Raw genomic sequence first — 24123 nt, 5'->3', positions numbered from 1 at the left:
AACAGACTACACGTTAAAAAAATCAAAAGAATATTGTGTTTCATTGCTCTCAAAACACAAAAAATATTGAAATAGTCATGAAAAATTCCAAAAGAATTGGTGGTGTAGAGAATACTATGATCTAGCTTTAAAAAAATTAGACAAAATATAATATGTATAATGAGAATAAAAAAAGATAAATGCTATTATACACAGTCTGACAGACTGACAACCTGTGTATAATGAAAAGTAATTTTTTGAGTTAAATTTTTTTAGAGAGCTATATTATAACATCCTCTACAACATACTGTTTCTAAAAAAATTTATGACAATTTTAATAATGTTTTGAATTTTAAGAGTATTAGAATATTTAAAATTTTTTGTACATGTTTCATAATTCATGTGCAACCTATTTTAATTAGATTCATCTAAAAATCATGTGTAAAATTTAAACTAAAATTCTTCAAAAAGACTACTTTTATAACTTTTAACAATTGTAGTGCCTCAAATAAAATTTCAAAAATCTAGGAAAATTCACTAATATTCATATTATGTAATGGACAAATTTCTTAAATTTACTAATAATTTTAGAAATGAGTCCATCACATAAGATGAATATTAGTGAATTTTTCCGGATTTTTGAAAATTTATTTGAGCCACTAACAATTTTTAAAAGTTATAAAAGTAGTCTTTTTTGAAGAATTTTAGTTTAAATTTTACACATGATTTTTAGATGAATCCAATTAAAATAGGTTGCACATGAATTATGAAACATGTACAAAAAGTTTTAAATTTTTTGGAGCAATAGAAGACTACAATTTTGTATAAATAAGATGAACCTGGAAAAACTGTTCGCACCGGGGATTTTTTTCCTGCCAGAGTTCTATTTATTTAAATATTAATGTTAAAAATATAAAAATAAAAAACTCGAAACCCTATGCAGGCATGCAGCCGTCGAAGGCCCATGGCGCCGTTAAGGACGGTTGGGCCCAGCTTGTCACGTCGTGCCATTGCCGAGCCTATCCTCGCCTCGCCGCCGGGGTCATTTCGTCTCCCTCCCGCCGCCGCCGCCGCCGCCGCCGCCTCGTCTCCCTTGGAGAGTCCTGGTTCCAGCCTTCGCGCCCGCCGGAGGTTCGTGCGCCCCGCGGCCAATCATTTCCTGCCTCTGCGCGTGTACGGTCTCCACCGGCTTCTTGGATCGGTACGCCTCGCAATCCCCCCCCCCCCCGGCGTCGATCTTTGGTTAGGGTTTAGCCCCATTTCGCTGCTCCAGGGTTGCAGTTACATGCGGGCGGGCGCATTCTCTGGCTCGTGCTGTTCAGGGTTCGGGAATCTTGGTTACCGGGACGTATTTGTGCCTCGCAGAGCGATTTGTGGCGATTGGGGAGCGTGGATTTCTTTCCCGTGCCCTGTCGTAGTTTGATTGCTGGCTACCCGTTTAGCCGGTCGCCTGTTCATGTTTGTTTGGGGTCATCCGTCATGATACGATGCAAATATTACTTCTTTCTTCCTCTTGTTTGGTATTTACTCCAGAAAAAAAATATTACTTCTTTGTGTGAGTTGGACGATTGCCTTCACATACAGATAAGTTAGTGATGTTTTTCATATTGGCAATTGGCACTGTGTTGTTGAATGTGCCCATTAGGTGCAAAGATTAGTTCCTTTTACCTATATTTTTTATGTCGGCCTTGTGTTCGTCTACATTGTGCGGTTTTGATTACTCACAGGTTCAGTAGAAATGATTTGGACGTAAAATATCTACTCGAAATTGGTTATTCTACATGTCGCATTGCTGCTTACATTTTTCTCTCATGTCATCTTTGTTTCACTGTGATTAATCATCCCGTATAGTTGGCAAAATCCCTTTATTTATGCATCTTGCCTTGTTCTTTCTGTACTGTAGGTTAACCAATAAAGTGATTATATTGAACCGTGTGATTGAAGCCGGAGTTTTCTCCCTTAATTCAAACTGCAAGATTGCTTCATTTCTTCATCTGAAGGCAAATAAAGTCACTCTCCAATTTGAAGCGGAAACAAGGAGTGCTCTTATTTGTTGTACAGGATAAAGTTTGATCAGTTAATTGCTGGACATTGTAGTACCTGATGGTGGCATACTTAGAAAGGAATTTATTGTAAATTTTTCTTTGTATTTGACTCTGTTATCATCATTATTTCTCTGGCATTGGGCAATCATGTCAGGAAGCGAGTTAGCGGTAATAAAACCAGAGGTACATCCCCCTTTGCATTCTTAACTGCAATCTTTTTTGCTGTTAGTTGGAGTGGAAAAGCTATTTTCCTATCTTGGGCACTTCATTTGGACCTAACTTGACCTTATTGGTGAACTCTAACATGCATTGAAGACTTATATCTGGCTTCAGTGCTCTGATGGTTCAATACAGCAAGTGGAGGAGGAGGTTGCAATGTTCTGCCCTATGATATGTCGGGAAATAGTGAAAAATGGCACAGGGTCATCAAAAAATCATGCTATTGCTCTCCCAGAAAGAGTCAATCCGGCAAGTTTGAGTCTGATCCTTGACTATTGTCGGTTTCATCAGGTCCCTGGGCGCTCAAACAAGGTTTGTTGCAATTCATGATTTTCTTGAAGATCTTGCGCTTGTTGAGTCTTTATTTGCTCCCGTATATCTTAGCAGGGTTTTCCTTTATTTTACAGGAGCGGAAGTCATTCGATGAAAAGTTTGTCAGGATAGACTATGAAAGACTCTGCAAGTTGGCTTCAGCAGCTCTCAGTCTACAATTAAGGCCACTGGTTGATCTTACTTGTGGAGCGCTTGCTCGAATCATAGGAGGAAAGACACCTGAGGAAGTTCGTGATATTTTTCATTTGCCTGATGACTTGACAGAGGTAAGAGTATCATTTATGGTTGGAATAATTTTTTATGCCACCGCAAAGTTCTCAAATCTCGGATCAGCCATCGCAAAACGCTTAATGCCTTATATGCCATTCCGTTTGCAGAACTTACCCTTATTTGCCTTTGCTACCAGCCCCATTAAATTTTTCCGCTAGATTTTGTTCATAATTTCCAACTTCCCCTTGTGTCTTGCAGACACCAACAATTGAGCTCCACATGTAATCCTCCCTGTCATCGATGGGGTTAGGCGTTTCGCGATGGCAAATCCTAGATTCGGGAACTTTGCAATGGCATATAAAAAAAATGTTCCTTTGTAGTTTTAGATATTGACGCATTCAATACTTTTTGTCGAAACTTACATGCACTTAGGAAGAGAAATTGGAGCCCCTAGAAAATATAAATGATGATCCTACGATTCGATTATTGAACCGGTTGTATGCAAAGAAGCGGAAAGAACTCCAGGAGCGTCAGAAACTAAAGGTAGCTATGCTTGATTCTATGTGTTGTGTTTAATGATATTTTCCTACTTCACCCAGCCGAGAAAATATCCTTTGCTCCCTCCCTCTCATGCTCCCAAATGTTGGAATACCATGCAAATAGTCGTAAAAATTCTGAAAAAAATTGGTGTACAGCCAAGCTTTCAAGCATACCACAAACTTTCAATTAAACAATGTCATGTTTAATGAGAAACAAAAAGGACAAATTGCAGAGAAACAAACAAGGTAATATCAGGCACTGTAACTTTTCTTTCTTTTTTCCCTCCTTGTACAAGTCATTGTTTGAGTTGCAATTTTGTGGGATGCTTGATGATAGCATACTCTATATCACCAATTTTTTTTCGGACTTTTTCATAACTATTTACATGATATTTTAAGGTTTGGGAGCACCAGAGTGGGATCACTAGATATTTTACCCTAGCCAACTGTGTTGTTCAAGTTTTATGTTAGATTCTGAGGTTCACTTTATTTCAGGATGTTCAAGTACAAGAAGAGCAAAAAGATGAGAGATCTTTGGATGAGATACTTTGTTTTATAAATGGGGATGGAGGTATAATTACATTGAGTTATATTGACTACTCCCTCCAGTCACAAATATTTGTCATTTTGGACAACGACGGTCTCCAATGGGTAGCTTTGACCACTAATCTCTTAGAATATATTTATAAAATCCAACAAATTTATGGTATTATGAAAATTTTATGATATTATGGAAGTATTTTTCAATACAAATCTACACATGATTTTCATGTTTCCAAACTAAATATTTTAAAAGGTATTGAATTTGAAAAGTTTGACCAGAACCTTGTCCAAAATGTCAAGTATCTGTGGCTAGAGGGAGTATATAACTTATGTTATTCCATTCACCATTTGACCTTGAAATTTTGTAGTGTTGATTAATACTTGGCAGTCATAGCCTCATAGGACCACAACAAAATTGCTTTCCTGGACCAGACATATTTATCCACTATGTATGGCTTTGATAAGTAGTTCTAGTCTTCTAGCTACATTTTGGTGCTCAAGACTGTATTACAGTGGATGCATATGATTATTTGCGAAAGGTTAATCTCTTGTCACGAGCTTTTCTAGAATCAGGGTTTATCGTGGATTATTTTCCCATAAAATTGAATATCACATTAATTGGTAGACTGGTTGACTTAGGTCAGATTTCCCCAAGATAATTTGGAAAGCTGGCAATCTATATGATAGAAATGCTTCTTGCCCCTCATAACGTGTACACATGATTTTTTACCTTTTTTACTTTCTAAGATTTTCGTGTGTTGTAAACTTGACAAGCTGTTTCAAGTTAACTAAACCAATGTCCACAAGGTTGCAGAAGCATGCAACACAAGAACTCGCTCTATGAGTTCTTTGTTTTTTATTAAAAAATCCTTATGTTTCATGTAACTATTGACAGGTTCTGGAGGTGGAAAAACTGCTAAGAATAAGAAAAAGAATAAAAGAAGGAAAGATCATGCTAAGAATCCCCCAAAAGCTAACCCTGAGCCTGTAAATAAGGTTAAAGTTCCAAACTTGTTTTTATCCCTGCTGTGTAATTCCGTATAGAATATTGTACTACTTCATGATTTATCTGGGAATTTAGGAGGGAGCTGCCTGTGCGGTTCCATGCAAAGCGGATAGTGATAATATTTCTAGACCTTGCCAAAGTCTAGATGTGCAAGATGATATTGAGTTCCCCTTCGAAGATGGTGACCTTGATGATGGACTTGATCCTGCAATGAAGGAAGAGCTTGATAGGTAAGGGCATGAGATATCTCATGGGTGCATGCAAATAGGCTCTATTTTGTGCCTACTAGTCTGTTTCTCAATTGAATATAAAACATGTATTTGTCACTGAAATAGCAAATATTTAAATGTTTTATACTGAGATGTCAAGAATTGAAGTTGGTTTCTGGATGGGAAATTGAAGAATTTTGTCAAATAGTGTAATCCATGAAACTCAACTTCTGCTTGTACTTGGAATTGCTGCTTGTCTCCACCATTTGCTCTGGGCTGTATTCAGAAAGTCATTAAATCATTTACTGTTGGCATGCTGGAATAGTGCCCTGTTCTGAAATAACAAGCTTCGTTCTTAACGTGCAGAGAAGTGGAGGACTTTGCGAGGAGGTTGAGTCTAGTTTGGCCTGAAAGAATGCTTTTGGGCCAGGAAAGTAGGGAAAGTAGGGTTCAGTCACATTTGTGGTAATGGTTCTCTGCAGAGATTCTCTGGGAAGCTTTTCGGCAGAGAATTTTCTCGGTGAGGTTTTTGTTATAAGAGTAGTGGAAAACCGTAGTCAGGGAGGAATTTTGTTAGAGAGAATACAGGACAATATTGCAAGCAGAAATAGTTATGTCCTGAGATTTGCATGTACCCTGCTCTTGAAAAGAATTTAGTGTGCAACGCTATGTTAGAAAAAAAATGAGCGACTTGTAAGTGTAGAGCCAAAATCTTCAAACCTATGTATGTTCATCAATTTTGATTGTAACTATGTATCGTTATGAATAATTACAAGTTATATGTTGTCTCAGAAGTTGGCTATAACGAATGTGTAGATTGTTTTAATTTGACGTGTCATTGTTCCATAGTTTGTCTGTAGGGGTGGAAATGGATAGCTGTGTATCCGAATTATCTGATATCCGTATCCGTTAAAACACGAATATGGATATCCGTATTCGTTTCTGAAATGGATATTAAAATGGATACATCCGAATTCGTTTCGAGATTTAGATTTAAATGTGGATATCCGAATTCGAGATATATTCGATTCGTATCCGTATCCGTCAACCAGGGAACAAAATTAATTTTGCTAAAGTTTTAGAAATTTTAGAGGTAAGCAAAATTCCGGCTCAATCAAATTAGAACAAATTTCAGTCATATTTGATCAAATTTTAGTCAAATTTGATCAAATTCCAATTAAATTTTATCAAATTCCAGTCAAATTTGGCCAAAAGTTTAAACTTTTGACATGAATTTCGAACCAAATTTCTAAAATTCTATCCCAATCAAATTAGAACAAATTTTAGTCAAGTTTTACTAAATTTCATTCAAATTTTATCAAAAATTTAAATTTTAGACATGAATTTCGAAGATTGAGTAGATATCCGAATACGAATGCGAATTCGGACTATCCATTTTGTATTCGCATCCGAGGGTATCCGGATCCGTATTGACATTCAGATTAAAATATGGTAAATATACTATCCGAATTCTCGATTCCATACATACAATCCGTTTCCACCCCTATTTGCCTGTACCCTCGCTTTTATAGTGCTTTCTGCCCACCAGGGTCTCGGCATGTTGGGCTGCTTGTGCTATGTATCTCTCTTTAATTCCTATTGAAAGGCAGCGCTCCTGCCAATTTTCCGTGAAAAAGTTTGCGAACATGCCATATGCGGTCCAAAATAGTCTGAATATTAGGAACAGTAGTCACTGCGCGCTGTGGCCTTGTGGACTGTTGGATACTCCTGGATTAATACTGATGACCTTGATTACTCGTGTTTTCTCCCTTTCTTTTCCCTATGTACATAGCACACAAACAAAATACATGCAGAAAATTGGTTTCGAGACGAGTTAAATTTCTTAGACCATCTCCAACAGCTATCTCAAATCTTCATCCTCAAAATACTATTACATCATTCCCTATCATTATTACAGCATCCTCTATCCCTAACACTGTAGCAGTACTGTATCACTGGATAGAGGATCTGTTGGAGATGGATTTCTAGTGCTACAGTATACCGCAAAACACTGTAGCACTAGAATCCTCAAATTTGGAGACTCCGTTGGAGATGGCCTTAGTTCGCTTAGATACCGCTCAAATTTCCAAGGAACAGTGAAAAATCCATTTTCATAATGCCAAGCCACAAAGTCTTCCGTTGGTTTAGTCGGTAGCTTTATTTTCTTAGTTTCTGAGGCATCATGCCCCCGAAAAAAAAAAATTCTGAAGACAATATCTCCTTTCCATTGTTGTCTTTCTGTATCAATAAGCTGCGACACAAACTTCAAGCGGGCATTGATGTCGCTTGTCTGTGATACGCAAGGATTGACGACGCAGATCCAGGGAGCACGGAGGCCGGAGCAGGGGACCTCGGAGGCGGCAAGGGAGCATGGAGCGGCAGCGACCATGTCGTCCGGAAGTGGGAACGACGACTTGTGCATCGACCGCCTCCACACCGCATATGCCACGTACAGTATTCCCGTGAAACTGCACAGGCTCTGTTTGTTCTGACAAACAGTGATGGAGATCAACGCTGTGGCACGAAAGATTCTAAAAAGACGCTCGAGGCATGAATGCATCCAGTTCTGGTCTCAGAGTGTTATTCACCAGGGTGCAGAGCAAGGGCAGCAAGGAGAGGAAGAAGGATATAAGCCACACGCACAGGCTGTAATTTCTGGAGCAGAGGAACTCGAGCAGCCATCCGAAGACGTCGGTCTTCCCTGCCGGTGATGTCGTGCGCCGGCCGGGAGAATTCCGTCCAGCCGGCGTCGGCTCGACTCAGGCACCAGAATAGGATAAGCACCACTGGACCTGGGAGAGCCGAGCCTGGCGAAGAGAGGCGAGAAACCTCCGATGAACGCTCGGGAAATGAGCATATGCGTTCCCCCCGAAGTGGTAGTAGACAGCAAGTGAAAATTTCACTAATCCTTCAGCGCATACAGTTATCACGATGAGATTTATGTCGAAAAGATAGGTGAAAATAAATTATAAAATATATGAGAGAATCAACGGACGATAGATATTAGGTTAGAGGGATGAACAGACGAGATAACCCGTGTGTTCACACCTCTATACGGAGTTGCCTACGCATAAGGGTGAAAACGGATCGGATACGGACGGATAATAGTTATTCCATATCTTTATCCTTATTTTTAATAGAAAAATAAAACAAATACGGAAATCCATATACGGAAACGAATACAGATAGTATCGAAAATAAATACAGTGCAAATATGAATCGAATACAAATACGAATTTGGATATATAAAGACCCCTTAAATTGTGTGTATAAAAACAACAAAAATAACAATATAGTATAAGAAAACGATTAGATCAGATTTGCAACGGTGAAGATATGGCTCAGAAAGGATGAAAGAAGGAAGTAGGATTTTTTTTTTTTGAAATTTTTAAGGCTCCTGGTATTTTTTGAGATTTTCCTGGATTTTCTAGCAATTTTAAGAATTAAAAAAAGGATTTTTAGAAAGTAAATAAACACAAAATTGAATTCATCAGATTATTCCAAATTATTTTACTAAAGAAAAACCTTTTCTAAATTATCATAATTATTTATGAATTTTCAGAATTTAAAACATTTAAGAAACTTATTTAAACATTAAAACTATTATTCTATATTTATTAAAACATTATTAAATAACTTCACAAATAAGGGGAAAGTATTATGTGTATAAAAATAACAAAAATTATAATATAGTCTAAGTAGCTAGAGCCATAGTGAGCTGTTGCCCTGATAGTGATGGTGATGAGCTTGTTCTTCAACGAGTCAGGTGAATTTGATATTATCCATATTCTTATCCGAATATTATCCGTTTCTGTATCCGCATTCGGCTAAAAAGTGTTTTTTTTTTCGTAACCTTATCCAGATAAGAAATATTTATATCCGATCTGAAAATATTTGTATCCGGATAAAACCATCTATATCCGTTTTTTCGAATCCAGTTTGAAAAATATCCAAACCTTTTCAAACCTATCTACGCGTAGTAGAACAGCAGAATAGGTAGCTCCAACGGAAAACGGGTGCGGGTAGAGGAAGGCCATGCTGCAAGTTTAAATCGTTGCCCGACAGATCGATTGCTACATTCATCAAACAAAACATTTGTATATATTTCTCCGATATTGAAAGTGGATTAAGATATGTTTTCAAAAAGAAAAAAAGAAAAAAATTGGATTAGGATCCTTACATACAAGAGACCTATCTGTGACATAGAAGTTATCTTTTAACATGCTCCAATTTATTTGAGACTTTGAGAGAGAACTCTATTTTTACACACTTCTTAATCTCCAGGCCTAAAATCGAGCGAACACCGGTGAGTTTAGAAGAGGGATTAGAATTCAGGGTTTTGGGGTTCATCAGTGACTCCGGGGGTTAAAGGGAGACTAGGATGACGACTGGATCGACGGTGGGTTGCGGCATGGTGGTGTGGCGAGACGGCGGTGGTGCCGCCAGAGCTGCGGGCTTTAGGTGAGCGATGGACAGGGTTGGCGATAGGGGAGCTCAAAAATAGATTGGTTAGCGATGGAGGGGCAGTGACGACGGATCTGGTGGAGGGAGAGCCGCCGGAGGTGGGCAGGGTGGGGGAGCGATGTGGAAGCAGAAGCTATTGTGTGGTGGGCGTGGGAGAGGATGAAATTATCGGGAGGAGGAAGAAAGAATGATAATCACATGATCTTTATCCAATGGTTGAGATCGATCGGTTGAAGAAAAAGAAAAAATAGGCATATAATAAATATCATCACTCTTCACCACGTATGCATTCGATCCCAGTTCCGGCCGTGCCGTGGGAAAATAACGTAGATCAACGCCTGAGACTCGGGCCGGAAACGCCGGAGCAGACGTCGACAAGAACGTCCGTGGGCTACCGAAGGCTGCCGAGTTCGCCGCGACGTCCACCGTGCCGAACCTGCCGCGTTCACCAAGACCGTCCCTGTGCCACCGAAGATGGTCTGTGAGCCACCGATCGAGGACGTCGCCGACGCTACCTGGTTTGCCGTGGCGGCTGCCGAGTTCATCGCGCCTTTCGACAGATTTTTTTTTTCGGGTGCATCATTTTGACACGATATACATGAATAAATTTCTGGATACTATAATGGGTGTTAGGGTGTAGATGAACTCAAAATTCGTATCTGAATTTCCCGGGAACGAACGCATGGTAGGAAACAAGGACCCCTAAAACCCGCAACTTCTCACGCGCAAAGGCTATCACGACGTACGCATGTAGGCATGGACAGAACACAAGAACTAACCACCATACGGGCTGGATTGGGCACACCATGAAACAATCGCAGATTTCACCATGACCATATGCGTTTCGGCACGCACCTGCAAGGCTTCAACCCGTGCCACGCTTATGGTAGGGCGGACGCCGACGAGGACAGGAGGTGAGAATTGGACATGGCCTCAGCAGAGCAGGGGGCCGGCAGAGCAAGGCCGTGATGCCAGGGTCTTGTATGGGCTGCGCTGTGGGCCTGGGCAAGGTAGGGAAAGACTCGGTAATAAAGCCAGCAAGCAGCAGCAGTGGGAGCTTATTATACATTGCTTAGGGGGCTCATTAGCCCACGTCCTCACACCCTGAGCCCACTCGCGCCGCCCCTCCACCACCTCCGTGCAGCTCTCCGACAGCATCTTTGACGCCGTTGAGCCCCTCTGGCGAGTCCCCAACCTCACCCCTCCTTCCCCCTAAACTCCGGCAAGTTTTTCTTGCCGTGCTCGTCCCTGACCCGCCCTCCTTCTCTATCTCTGGAGGTGTCTCCGTCGTTGGATCCACATTCGTCGGTCGTCGCCGTACTAACCTGGCTTTGCCAGGCTGTTTCCTTGACTCCTCCGTTGCCAGCACCACCTACCGACTATCCTTCACCACCTGTGGCCAGCGGTGTACCGCCACCTCACCGCCCACTACCACTGTCGGTCGGCCATTGCCCAAAGGCCTCTCTCTAAGCCCAGAGCTACTCCAATCCCTGAACCCTAACCACATAATTTAAAACTGACTTCAGATAAACCACTTTGACATAATTTCTCTGGCAAGGGTTTGATAATCATACTCATAACAAAGAAAAAATGTTGGTGCATTTTTCATTACTGAATATGGCAGAGGCATTGTTATATAGTACCAAAAAATCCTATGAAACTGTTTGTTATATTTTACAGGAATTTTCTGAGTTAAATGCTGATTTTCAACAATGCAGATAATGTATATAAAACTCTTGTAAGCATAAGGACCTCATGTGATACCATATAAGTACATATAAGCTCTATTACCACAGCAGTGTTGCTAGATATATAAAGTTTTAGAGTAAGATGGTGGATAAGTACATATAAGCTCTATTACCAGAGTAGCGTTGCTAGAGATATATACAACAAAATGAGCTTCCCTAGTGGGCTAATTTTGTTTCTATAGAAGGTTAAGCACAATGCAATTTATATATCAAAAGAGTTGCTGCTCCAACCAAGGTTAAACACAGTGCAATTTATACATCAAAAGATAAGCTGCTCTAGCTTGGCATCAGATTTAGTAAGGAGCTGAGTACCTATTAATTTTCTATACATTGTGAAAGCATAGTGGATTCCCAAAAGTCTTCATATTACAGTAGCAATTACCACCAAATTGTATAGTATTCCTATAAAGAAAAGGAAAATAAAAGAGAAATAATAATCAATTAGTATGCTATTTAAGCAGATGTAATAAAGTCATGTAAAAAGATTTACGTTAGTAAGATGTTTTTTGGAGCTTGTTCTGCAAGTGTAAAAAATATTAATATCTCAGCTTATATTTCAACATATTTTGATATGATCTTAGTTTTATTTCAACATATATTTTGTGATTCTACCTTAGCAACGTGATTACCATAAAGTGAATTATCGGTCTGTGATATGTCCAATGAAGCTAATTCACCATAGTGTATAGTAGAGACTCTTAAGATATTTGAGCAATGTATATGTTGCAGAGTAATAATTAGTAAAACATAAGAATTCTAATTAAAGAACAGAATTGGACTTGTGAAAAATAAAAGTAATGGAAGAGGGACTGCTCATGCTAATGTAAGAATGAAATAAAATAGAAGTTACTAAGCTAGAATCAGTGTAGTGGTATTCAGGAATAAGTAAAGTGGGTAATGTAGTTTAGCTAGAGCGTATATCCTAAAAGTTGACCCTATCCAAGAATACATCAGATTTTTTGCACATATTAACACATACATTCAAATAAAAGCACATGTAAACCCATATTGAATAAGTGCATGTAGGAATTACTTATCCTATAACGAAATTTGTCGTAGCGATAATTTTGCACACAAAGCAAGCAATTTGTCATAAAGATGACCAAAGTTAACTTCTGATATAGATAAGGGCAGTTGATTGTCGTGACTACCAGTAGTGACTATTTGTTAACATCACCATGAACATATAATTATTGCCAAAAAGTATTGCACGTAGATTTGATCTGAGGACTACTTGTATCATGGTTTGCACTATTTTGCATGAAGAAGATACTTGAAATAGCCCAATGCTATCAAAATCACAAAACTTGGAAGCACAGTTAATGGAGGAATATATGGGGAAAATGGTGACCAGGCATTATAGTATATTAGTGAAACAGCCTATATTTTATTTTGAGTTACCTTACTGTTTCCCTTTCTTCTTATAACCAGTTACATATTTGATGCTTCCAGGATTTTTGTCATCATTTTCCTGACATTACAAAGGTATTAGAACGATTGTATATAAAGCTGCAAAATAGAAGGAAAAAGTAGATAATTGTTATACATCTTCATCTTGTTCCATGTGTTCACGAGGTCTTTTGCTCTTGATAGTGATGTTTTGGTCTTGATATTTGCATCTATTATTTTTGAGCGAATATGAATAGTGAGTGATTTTTTTTTGGAGAAAAATGTGAAAAGGCCAATCAATATAATAGAGACGAAAAAGAGTACTCTGATGGTTCAATATCCATCTGATTATCATTTATCTGCAATTCTGCTAAAGATTTTGAACTCTCCTATATAAGTAGAATGTTAAGTCTTTTTTTGCATCAATTTGTAAAGATAAATTATTAAATGATATAAATTTTAGAAACTGAAGGTATACCTAAACTTGAATCTGTTTTGCTCTGATCGGCACTAATGACATTTGTCTTTTTGGAACTGAAACTGAAGAACTTGATATTGTTGTTGCCATGTTTTGCTTTGTTACTGACATCATTGTTTCTCTACCAAATTGCTCTTTAACATACATAACTTCCAAGGATGGAACGATCTTATCTATACTTTGAGCTGTAATTCTTGATACAAAGGTGAATCTTTGACCAATCAAAGCTAAAACCTCGGGAGGATGCATATCAGTTTTTGAATAGAGATTGTATAACCTTTCACATGGCTTGCCTATGATCTGATGTGCCACTCGATCAAAGATCAAGAATTCCAATTCATATGTTTTGTCAGTTGCTATTAGCAGTAGTTTGTACCTAAATGTAATAAGTATGGTTAAGTTTTATTGTATATGGTAAAAATACTGGAAAATGAAACAATTATGGGATTTGCATAAGCATGCATATGCTCGATTTTTGTGCATAGACAATTGGCTTTGGAGCATTTGTATGTTGTTACATTGAAATACGACCTGGTATGACAAATTCTGTAAGCAGGGTAATTCCAGTTTTCATTGGGATTGAACTTTGTGATTGTCACAGTGGTTTCAAAACCTTGCCCCTGTAGAAATGACACATGGGTCACATCAATTTTTGCACTAATGAGAATTACAGAATATTGAAAGTTGAAAGAATTGACCAGTTTCTGAAAATGGAAATAAACAGTAGCAAGCAGCATATGTAACCGATCATTCATAACATAACAGCAAAGGAACACTCATGTTTATTTGAAATAGACACAGATGATAAAGTAAAAAATAAATGATTCAATCTGGGACAAAATGCACTTATAAAGATGTGCACTTAATTTTCCAGAGTAGCTAAATCAGAGTTGTAGCCATGGACATTGTAAAGATGTGTTTTATATGTTAGAAGAAATAAAGTATTTATTTATAATATAAAAAAGACAACTATAGGATACATTACTATTCTATATAGTAGTGCATTACTTCGGAAAAACTTTTGTCATATTTGAAGTGTGCATAGGGATACATGGTGAAATAATCAGCATGACATATATGAGCAATTTTTGATATTGTGGTAGGAACATGGTATAATACCCTTTCAATCAGGAGATGTAATTGATGAAAACACATGAGTATTATAGGAAAAAAGATAGAGATATGAACCTGCTCATCAAAAGGATCACTATTTTTTATCTGTAGAAGTGTAGCTTTCTTTATCTCAGTTGGCATACTGCTGTCCGCTGTTAACTCTAGCTTTTCAATAGGTTCAACCTCATTTGGTAAGTTGGTAATTGAATAATGTTAACATATCTTTCTCTTATTCTATGTATTGCATTATATTACAATGTAATATAAAGATTGTTTACCTATCATAGAAATTTGTGATATCTGAAATTGTATTATCGTTGATATACCAGTGGCATGTTGATGTTCTACTTAAGAAAGGAGTTTCACCTCTTTGGCTTTTCCATAGTGTACCAACAAATATTGCAATTAGAATATTTTTTTTTGGCCGGATTCATAAACTCCTTCACCATCAAATTCTCTTGCTCTTGATCCCCAAAAAGATACTTCGATTGTTTGCCCACTACATTGAAACATTTTTTTAGGAGAGAAAAAAAATCTGAATTGAACCATTATGAGGAAATTATATTTGTTATTAAGGTATCAATACATGGGATTAGAATATGTTACCTTATATTTTTCAGATTGATTAACCGCTTTGTTTGTAATTTACCAAAAGACATCACACTTGAAGCATGGGATACACCTGTTATCTGGCCAATCACATCTAGATAAATTGCAAAAAAAGATATATATATATATATATATATATATATATATATATATATATATATATATATATATATATATATATATATATAAGTAAGACGGAAGGAATTGTAATTGAATACTTGTACAAAGAAAGAAAATGATTTGTCATATTGAGATAGTTATTGAGCTGCGAGAAATCCACAAGATTATATGTGTACTTTTGATAGTTCAGTGGTTGTGGCTGCGGTGTTGCAATCTTTGTTTTTCTATTTAATTTGATCATGAGTGGAGTTTGCACAACTTGGTATGCTATCTTTGCATGTTGCACCATAAATTTCCTGATGAGTACTATTTTTCCTTCATGAAGATGTAGTTTGAGTGTAGGTATTGCATCTAGAGGTATTTCGACATAAATGGGTGTTGCCTTTGAGAGGGAAAAAAAGAAGGCAAAGAAAAAATCAATCAGAAGATGAGATAATTCAGATCAGCAATAAATAAAAAATGAAGTTATACGTATCGATGGAATGATATAAATTTTTTGCTATGCTATATGTATAGAAATCTTGAATGATGTTTTTGCTGATGTATTACAAATGTGGTAACCATATTTTTGCTATCAGATATCACAATTTGGTAATAATGTTTTAAATAGCTCACTGTTTTTATGGTACATATGAAATTTTGATGTCACAGATCCAAGATAGATATACCATTATCAACTTATATTGACAGTAACATTTTCAGTGTACTTAAAGCAAACTCAAATCACATGAATATAGTAAATAAGTCTATACCTTCTCATCAAGAATTACCAGATCCAAATGCTTGATAGCTTCATCTTCACGTTTCCCTCTAAACTCCCACATTCTCGAGATGATAACTTGTATGGTGCATTGCTGAATCCCAGTACGAACTTGTGCAAGTGGAGTGATATTCATCTGCTATTGAAAGTAAAAAGAGAAAAGAAAAATAGGGGGAAAAAGAAACAAAAAAGGAAATAAAAAAGAGGAAAAAATTGCGTAGAAAAAAAGGAATAAAATTATATGTATTGAAAGATCTCTTTATACACAATATTTCTTGTTTTTGTTCAACAAGATCCAATATCATTTTCAATCAGAATTTTTAGACTCTTTTTTGATGTTACTCGAGAAATTGCTACATATAATTACCCATGACTAAATATTGGTTTTTACAAATATAAACCCACGTTATTTAAGGTTTATCCTTGGCTTTTATTTATTGTCATAACAAACTTTTATAGTAAATTAGCGTCGTTCTAAAAGGAATGGCCACTTGGATTCTCTTGTTGTTAAATTTATGTGTGGAATATAAACTTTATGATATGTATGAGAATCAGTTATAATTATAGCTTAAATAGCGCAGCTCTAACAACGCTATTAGACGAGAGTCAAAGAAGATATCAATATATATCTTTATGGCACCAAAGATCTAAGTTTTTTTTTATCAGAAAATCAAGTTATGACCATAATGGGATATTCTGACACTGGCTATATAACTGATCCCCATAATGCCAGATCACAGACTGATATCATGGTGATATAGCTATCTCACAGGAGTCATCAAACAGATTCCAGTGGCTACTTCTACATATCATTCTGAAACATCACATACATGTGTATTTCTTCACAGAATGATCAACCATATAAAAAAGTCATGTGGTATTGGTTCTATTGAATCACCAACCATTATCTATGAAGATAATGCTGCATGTATTTCTCAAACATGTTACATAAAGAGCAATATAACCAAACATATTGCTCCTAAATTGTTCTATCATCATAATGGGGAGATAGAAATCTTGCAAACTAAATCATGTGATAATCTCACTGATTTATTCTTTAAGTCTTTACCAACTTCCACATTCCAAAATATATTCACGGAATTGGTATGCGGCAACTTTGAGATTTGCAAGGTTCAGAGGGAGTTAATCCCTGAATGATAACCTGTTTATAATTATATTGCACTCTTTTTCTTTATGAGTTTTTCCTATACGGTTTCTCATATAAGATTTTTAATGAGGCAATATCTACACAAGATCATATGTCATATCCCTTATTTTTCCTTTCGAGTTTTTAAAGGAGGTATCAAAGACATATCTATTGTTCTCTAAAGTCGCTTATGAGTTTTTCCTTTTAAAGGTTTTCTCATATGAGTTTAAAAAGAGATAATAATCAATATATGTTGTATCATTTTCTCCTTATTTTTCCACTAGATTTTAAAGGAGTTTTAACAGCATATCACTATTATTCCTCCTATTTTCCCAAGAGATTTTCGGAGATTTTAATATAATCCATATATTATAATTGTTGTTCTTTAAGCTCACCAAAATGAGTTTTTCCTATTTAGGTTTTTCATATAAGCTTATAATGAGACAATAACCAATATATACCATATCATTTTCTTCTTATATTTTTCATTAGATTTTAAAGAAGTTTTAATGACATATCAATATATTATTTTCTCATCATATTTTTCCAATAAGATTTTTGGAGAAGTTCTAACAAGAAATTTACGTTCAAGATAATTGATAAGGGGGAGTGTTATGAATAGATACTTTTAAATATAACCATGTGATCAATTACCAAGAGTTGTATCTGTTGAGAAGAGATATCTTCCCAGCATGTATAAATATGTAAACACTATGATCAATAAATACAAGAGTTTATTTACTACTCTATTATCTCTCTCAATTACACTCTACACTACAACATCGTTTATACATCCTGACTTCTCATGCTTTGGTGGCCGAACATCAGTAGTCGAGGTTCTCATTTTGTGTTTTGTAGTTGTCTTCTTGCCTTGTTGGCCTCTTAAAGGGCTGGCCATTTTTATTGCGAAACTCTTTTCCTCATACTAATGAATGGCAGAGCTCCTGCCCCTTTTTTTAAATGAAAAGAACCCAATGCTTGTACACTAGATCAAGTACATGGAGAGATGGCTATTGCAGAATGGAATGGCTCTATCACTGGGGTCATTGCATAGTGCCCCTTGAGCCAAAATAAAAGAGAAATGGAAGAATACATTAATGATGCAAGATTATGGCCAATTTTAAGTCTTACACAATTATCCGGCAGTGGAAGATAGAGCAGCCTTGTAGCACCGTTGTCAAGCCACACATAATTCCTTCCAAATTTTCTGCTGTTCCAAACATGCAGGAACAACAGGAGTAAAGATCACAGTGGAACTAGCAAATTTTGTCTTCGACAGCATCCTGAAGACGACCAGACTGGTCATCAGGTTATTACAACAGTGTGACAAGCATCTATCAAGATACAGACATCAGAGGAGGAGCTATTTGAAGTTTCGAACCAGAAAGAAAGTAAAATGATAGCAGTAGTCTAGTACAGATGTATCTATATCACGAACAACATAAGCCGAGTGTGCAGCAGCTCACCACTTTGCGAGCCATTTCCTTGTCCGCTAGATCATGCAAAATATTGCTGAGCTAGCTTATTATCATAATCACATCTCATACTCCGCATGTTTGGGCACAGTTTAGTGCCTTGATTCGAGCGGAAGTTGTATCAAAGCACCGGCTGTCTAATCAAATGTCTCGTGAATGCATTCTGCCAGCACTGTACTGCAGTTCTCAGATCAGCAGTCTATACAGGCGCAATAACTGCACAAAAGAATAAATCATTCCTTCAGACAAATTAATCAATCATGGCTCAGGGGATCAGAATCAATAGAACTTGGATAAATTCTGATGGAAATTTAGGAAAAATCTTTTTGGAATTTTCAAAGCTGGTAACAGGCTGAAAAACAGACTACTGTAACAGTCTAACAGAGTGAATGAAAAGTGAAATATACTCACATTCTGTTCAAGCACTCCTCTTTTTAGCAACTCTAACTTGGAGAATTAGATGGACATCTCTCTTGAATATGGACCTCAGTTCTTCGTTGGCTTCAATACCAATTCTCCTGAAACATTCGTCCCAAACCAGAGATGTCAACACATTAGTATGGATCATGCACAGGAGTAATTCCAATAATGTATCCGATTACAGATGTTAATTCGCAAAGTGCTACATCAAAATGCACCATCTGGCATTCTAACATAGGAGCATGTTTTCCATAAGAGAATGCCTTTTACCCAATCTTAGAGCCATTTTTTCCAACAAGAATCTGACGTTGGCTTTGCTTTGGTGTAATGAAGTGCTGCTCCACCCTAAGAGAACCATCCTTTAGCTCCTTCCAATCCATCAAACGATGCTCAATTACATAGGGGATTTCCTGCAAAAGGTCATACACAAGCAAATTAATTTCATTTGAATCAAATAATACTACACTCACAGTAAATTTCCTGCATAAGGTCATTCATTGGCAAACAGAATCCATTCGAATTAAAGAGTACCAAGTTTCAAAGATGAAATGTAAATGAATTACTTGATGAATGTGATGCAACATCTTCTCTCGCACAACCTCCAGCGATATGGATTTCATAACCTCTTCAGTCATCACAGTTGGTTCTTCATCCCAAGATCTTTGTACTGCCTAGAAATAATAGATGTAACTTAGAGTACTAAAAGCAGCACATAAAGGATTGATAATGCTAACTAGTTAGTGAAAAAAACACAAAATTGCAAAAGATTCAAGATTCATTTTGAAGTGCCAATAATAGTAAATTTAATATGGTAACAAGAGGAACAACAGATACAAGGGATAAGATACGCCAGATCGCCCTCTAATCCCGGGCTTCCCCGTAGACTAGAGGCTCCAATCAATGCCAAGGGCAGATCACCCTCTAATCATCGGGCTTCTCCTGCTGAGAAGAGGTTTTGATCTAAACATCTGGGCAAAGCCCTTTTCTGAATTATTACTTCTCGATTCCCCACTAACAAGGACTAGGCTACCTTTATATAAGAGGTGTCATCTAGCTAACTTACGAAAGTAGGAAATAGACAACCGACTAGGACTCTCTAACCTTACCTAATACCAACCAACTAGATAACTTGCCTAAACTAACTTGTCTCTTTCCATAACAAAATTACTCCCTCCAGTCAAATATATAACAGTTTTGGGATGCGTGCAGTTGATTCTTTTTTAAACTTTGGCCAAAGATCAATCTTCAGCGATATAGGCTACACAACAAAAAGGTGACCACTAATTAAATAGAATATAGATACAAACTGATTTTTAAGTGCCAAACAGAGAGAAGCTGATTTTTTTTTTTTTTTTGGCAGGGGGGGAAGCTGAAATTGTTGAATTAACAGCTACTATAATTGTCCAGGATCGGGCTTAAGAATTGGGACAAGCCTACTCATGCAGCTAGCAGTGGCCAGCTCATTAACATCTCACAGAATAATCAACTACACCATGGTTATGTACTCAACACCAAAACACAATATCTGCCTGAATTATCATCCAAAAACCAAGGAGCTACGAATATCAGATAACACCAGCAAAATCATATTACAGATCGACCAGTTCAGATCTTTATTGCAAGTAATAACATAGTACAAAGTAAATATTCTCACAGCATGACAGAATTCATAATCTATGTTTAGTAATACTGTACTAGTACTATTAATTTGGATTTGAATGCGCTTTCATATTATAATGATATTCTTAGCTCTCAAAATATTTCATAAACGAATTAATAGTCAGTTCAATTTTGGGCACCATGTGAAGTCAAAACTTATCTTATAAAAAAACAGAGGAAGTATTATCTAAGCACAAGAACTCCCAGCATTTGAGCTCATGAAGTTATTAAGTCTTTAGATTTAGATAGGTAAGAGGAACGATAAGTATAAATGAAAATACCTGGTCCATCAAGTACTGTACAAGGTCTTTCACTCCCTTGCCTTTTAGTCCAGATACCATGAAGTACCTAGCATTGGGAGGAAATTCCAATAAGGCAAGTGAAATAGTAGGAACACAATGTACAGCAGACTAGTGAAACCTTTCATATCCAGGAAGACCTTCAAATTCCTTTGCAACTTTAAGTAGGTCTTTTTTGTCTTCCACCAGGTCAACCTTATTCATGCATAATATACGCCTCTGGTTTGGGTTTACCTCAGCTCCCAAACGTTTGACTAACTTTATAACTCGTGAATCAGGCCTGCATAAATGAATACATAGTTAGAAGTGCACTTACCATGAGTTCTAACATGAAATAAAATAACAGCGAGATGAAGACTTTCACATTTTAAGATGCCTGTTGACATCAAACATGACTATTAGTAGATCATAGAGGTTAATTGAGCTCCAGGCACTCTCCACACGAACCGTGACATCCCTATGAGGAAATCCATGGTGCCCTAACATGAGCCCTGGGGTGTCAAAGAAGCACTGCAGAGAATTTTATCAGCAGGAAACAACTCAAACTTCAAGACATTTTGTACAGATAGTTCTGATACGTATACATTTTTGCAATAGGTTCTTAATTATGAGCGTGGACATGCTGACAACATATGATTCAAACTAGAATTTTGTTTAACAGAATAAAATAGATACAAATCAAGCCATGAAAATGTGCTTGCACCATCTGATATAATCAGATTCATTACTGCAACCATTAACTGGTAAAAATAAAATGCAGCTATCCCATAAATCATAAGAGATAACACATGTCCAAAGCCCAATTAGTTGCAAACACAAAACACCATAGCTATGGAATACATTTCAAAGAAAGTCGTAAATGCTAAGGTCAAAAGTTGAAAATGTGGTTTCATTTATTACTAGGCTACCAGCACAAGAAGAAATCAGATAACAGGACTTACTATCTGGGTTTTCCCTTTTGTCAGCACCCCCAAAACTTCATGAGTCGTAGTATTTGTCTTGCGGGAGACTGCAGCCACTTTCGTCCCAACCTGACAGAGAAAAGGACGAAGGAAACATAAGGCACCATTACCATGAGCTAATGAGTCTACTCTCAGTTTATTGAATTGAATTATATTTAATTATTTATCTAAAAGACATTATGTCAGAGATATTGCTAGTATCAACTGAGCCATCCATTGTTATGGGTTGGTGAAAGAATACAAGTCAAAATGCAGAAAGTACTGTATACGTTTAGATTCTGCAGGAGTGAAGGCACAAAGGATAAGCGTGTGTCGAATGCACATAAACTTAACAGCAGAAACAGTGCTGGCGAAGTGATAACCAGTAGGCATTAAAGGAATTTTCGATTGAGAGTCTGGAACTAAAACAATCATTAGTTACATCAACACGAACCAACGATAAATGCAATGCAAAATCCATGACCCTACGATGTCTGGGAGAAATGAGCCAACAACTAATGAACTCCCTAATGCTCTGTGTCAATAAAGCAAGAGATGATTTATTATGAATAGAAATTTCCATTTCCTATGCCATAGCACAAGCTTTCTTGACGCATTCATCAAACATAAGAGGAGTTGTTCCATTGGAAGTCATACGCACCATGGTGTTGGTGAGAGAGGACTTGCCGGCGTTGGGCGCGCCAACGATCCCAACAGATAGCGACATCTGGTCCTCCTCCCTGACCTCCCCGGGGCCTTCGTCGCCATCCTCGTCGGGTGGCTCCAGCGCCGCCTCGAGCAGCGCAAGCGCCACGTCCCGCGACCGCTCCTCCTCCTCCTCCCCCACGGCCGCCCCGTCCAGCCCCTTACTGAAGAGCGCTTCGTCGGCGCGCGCGCGGAGGGAGGGGTCAAACCGGAGCTTCCTTAGCGCGGCGACAGGGTTGTTGCGCGAGGGGGCGGAGCCCGGGGTGGGGAGGGCGTAGTCGACGCTGTCGAAGTCGGCGTCCGCGGCGGGGGCGGGGGAGGGGACGGAGTCGGAGTCCGAGGACGCGGCCGCCGAGGTGGAGGAGAGGAGGCGGAGTGGGGCGGGTACGGCGGGGGCGGGGGTTATGGATAGGGTTTGGAGCGGGCGGAGGGCTCGGAGGAAGCGGCGCATGGCGGCGGAGGAGGAGAGGCGGCGGCGGAGGCGGAGGGTTTAAGGGAGGGGTATTTTGGGGAAACCCGGAGGTGCGAGGAGGGGTGGTGGTCCATGGCGGGGGAAGTGGGCTTTTGGGCCTTTTTCGTGGTTCGGAAGTAATTGGGTCGTTAGACTTCATGGGTTTGATGTTCCTTGCTGCACCCTCCCGAGTGTCTCTTCTTGCATCGCGTTTTCTTAATACAGATAATCTCATATGTCAGTAAAAAAGATATTAGTTTACTGTTTTCTAGAGCTATTGCCTTTTCTCTTGGAGATCCATGTCGCGAAGGTCATGAGGCGGAGGTTCGTGTGGTCAGAGGTGATTCATGCGGCTCGTCGGAGGCAATCCATCACCTGATCGACGGGGAAAATTAGTGATGAGTCTACAACGACGAGAAGCTGAGCTGCTCTTTTTAAAATTATTTCAAGCCCTACGTTACAAAGAAATATCTAAAATTATTTTAAACCCTAGATTACATAAAAATTTGTGGGCTCCTTCACAAAGCATCACCCCTCATTAAACTTAACAATTTTAATTTTTGTGATACCTTGTGAAGGACTCACAAAATTTCTATGTAACTTAGGACTTGAAATAATTCTAAAAATTATTATATGGCTTATGAGTAATATTAGTGAATTTTCTCAGATTTTATATAATTATTTTGAAGTCTTAAAAAATAGAGAAAATTAGAAATGGTTGTAACTTTGAAGAATTTAGTTTTTAATTTGGCTCAAGATTTTTAGGCCAAACCAATCAAAATGGGTTTATATGAATTATAGTATCCCATAAAAATCATCCTAGAATTTTTAGAGCTTAGAAAAGTCTCCCATTAGATCAGACAAAGGAGATCTTTTAGGGTGTCGATCATTGTCCTCTAAAACCGCTCCAGGTTATTTAGATAGTTTTGGATAGTTATTTAGATGGTTTTATAGGTGTATGGGGGTTGAAGTAGACGAATCTCAATAAGTGAGTGTGAAATAGACTTATTCCTATTTTAAATATTGGTGCAAAGGATCGAATCAAAGCCCATATTGTTAATGCTTTCTTTCAAAATTTTGATCATGGATCCTATCTTTGAGGTATATTTACTATTTTTGTCTCGATCAATAAAATTAGGCCAACCAATTTCTATGATCAACAATTGAACTGGCTTCTAATTGGAGTTAAAAGAATACTCTTAATCTTCGCTCCTCTGTAAGTTTATATACTATATATCTTTATTTATCATTTAATTATTGAA

At 37.7% G+C, this 24123-nt stretch overlaps 2 protein-coding genes across 4 annotated transcripts; one reads left to right on the top strand and one right to left on the bottom strand.

Annotated features, from left to right (window-relative positions):
- Positions 1 to 954: 954 nt before the first annotated feature.
- On the top strand, positions 955 to 5888 carry LOC133898471 (SKP1-like protein 21). 2 transcript variants are annotated; one of them, XM_062339184.1, is made up of 9 exons: positions 955 to 1180; positions 1883 to 2207; positions 2358 to 2555; positions 2651 to 2842; positions 3219 to 3329; positions 3821 to 3896; positions 4764 to 4864; positions 4950 to 5104; positions 5450 to 5888. In XM_062339184.1, exons 2-9 carry the CDS (start codon positions 2172 to 2174, stop codon positions 5550 to 5552), a joined length of 972 nt encoding a protein of 323 aa, XP_062195168.1. In that variant the 5' UTR covers positions 955 to 1180; positions 1883 to 2171; the 3' UTR covers positions 5553 to 5888. The 2 variants fall into 2 exon arrangements, with proteins under 2 accessions (XP_062195168.1, XP_062195166.1); XM_062339182.1 differs by having other exon boundaries at positions 957 to 1180; positions 2340 to 2555.
- A 12197-nt stretch (positions 5889 to 18085) lies between these two features.
- LOC133899567 (GTP-binding protein ERG-like) lies at positions 18086 to 22917 on the bottom strand. Of its 2 annotated transcripts, XR_009906373.1 has the most exons (10): positions 22367 to 22917; positions 21706 to 21795; positions 21129 to 21274; positions 20886 to 21044; positions 20747 to 20813; positions 19370 to 19477; positions 19077 to 19216; positions 18798 to 18904; positions 18378 to 18602; positions 18086 to 18245 (listed from the first exon to the last, which is right to left on the bottom strand). XR_009906373.1 is itself a non-coding variant. In XM_062340563.1 (9 exons), exons 1-8 carry the CDS (start codon positions 22859 to 22861, stop codon positions 18805 to 18807), a joined length of 1305 nt encoding a protein of 434 aa, XP_062196547.1. In that variant the 5' UTR covers positions 22862 to 22917; the 3' UTR covers positions 18086 to 18602; positions 18798 to 18804. The 2 variants fall into 2 exon arrangements, 1 of the variants encoding a protein (XP_062196547.1); XM_062340563.1 differs by having other exon boundaries at positions 18086 to 18602.
- Between the last annotated feature and the right edge of the window lie 1206 nt (positions 22918 to 24123).

The sequence above is a fragment of the Phragmites australis genome, chromosome 18, assembly GCF_958298935.1.
Source record: "Phragmites australis chromosome 18, lpPhrAust1.1, whole genome shotgun sequence".
NCBI classification, from domain to species: Eukaryota; Viridiplantae; Streptophyta; class Magnoliopsida; order Poales; family Poaceae; genus Phragmites; species Phragmites australis.
This window is presented reverse-complemented; position numbering and strand designations above follow the sequence as displayed.

What these genes read in the sequence shown, in the direction of transcription:
- LOC133898471 (XM_062339182.1), top strand. Translation starts at nt 2,172, where the DNA reads ATGTCAGGAAGCGAGTTAGCGGTAATAAAACCAGAG. An exon ending in TAGCGGTAATAAAACCAGAG is followed by an intron (nt 2,208 to 2,339) that starts GTACATCCCCCT and finishes CATGCATTGAAG; the next exon opens with ACTTATATCTGGCTTCAGTG. An exon ending in TTTTATAAATGGGGATGGAG is followed by an intron (nt 3,897 to 4,763) that starts GTATAATTACAT and finishes AACTATTGACAG; the next exon opens with GTTCTGGAGGTGGAAAAACT.
- LOC133899567 (XM_062340563.1), bottom strand. Translation starts at nt 22,861, where the DNA reads ATGCGCCGCTTCCTCCGAGCCCTCCGCCCGCTCCAAACCCTATCCATA. An exon ending in GGTCTTCCTGGATATGAAAG is followed by an intron (nt 20,814 to 20,885) that starts GTTTCACTAGTC and finishes TCCCAATGCTAG; the next exon opens with GTACTTCATGGTATCTGGAC. An exon ending in TACAGTACTTGATGGACCAG is followed by an intron (nt 19,478 to 20,746) that starts GTATTTTCATTT and finishes TATTATTTCTAG; the next exon opens with GCAGTACAAAGATCTTGGGA.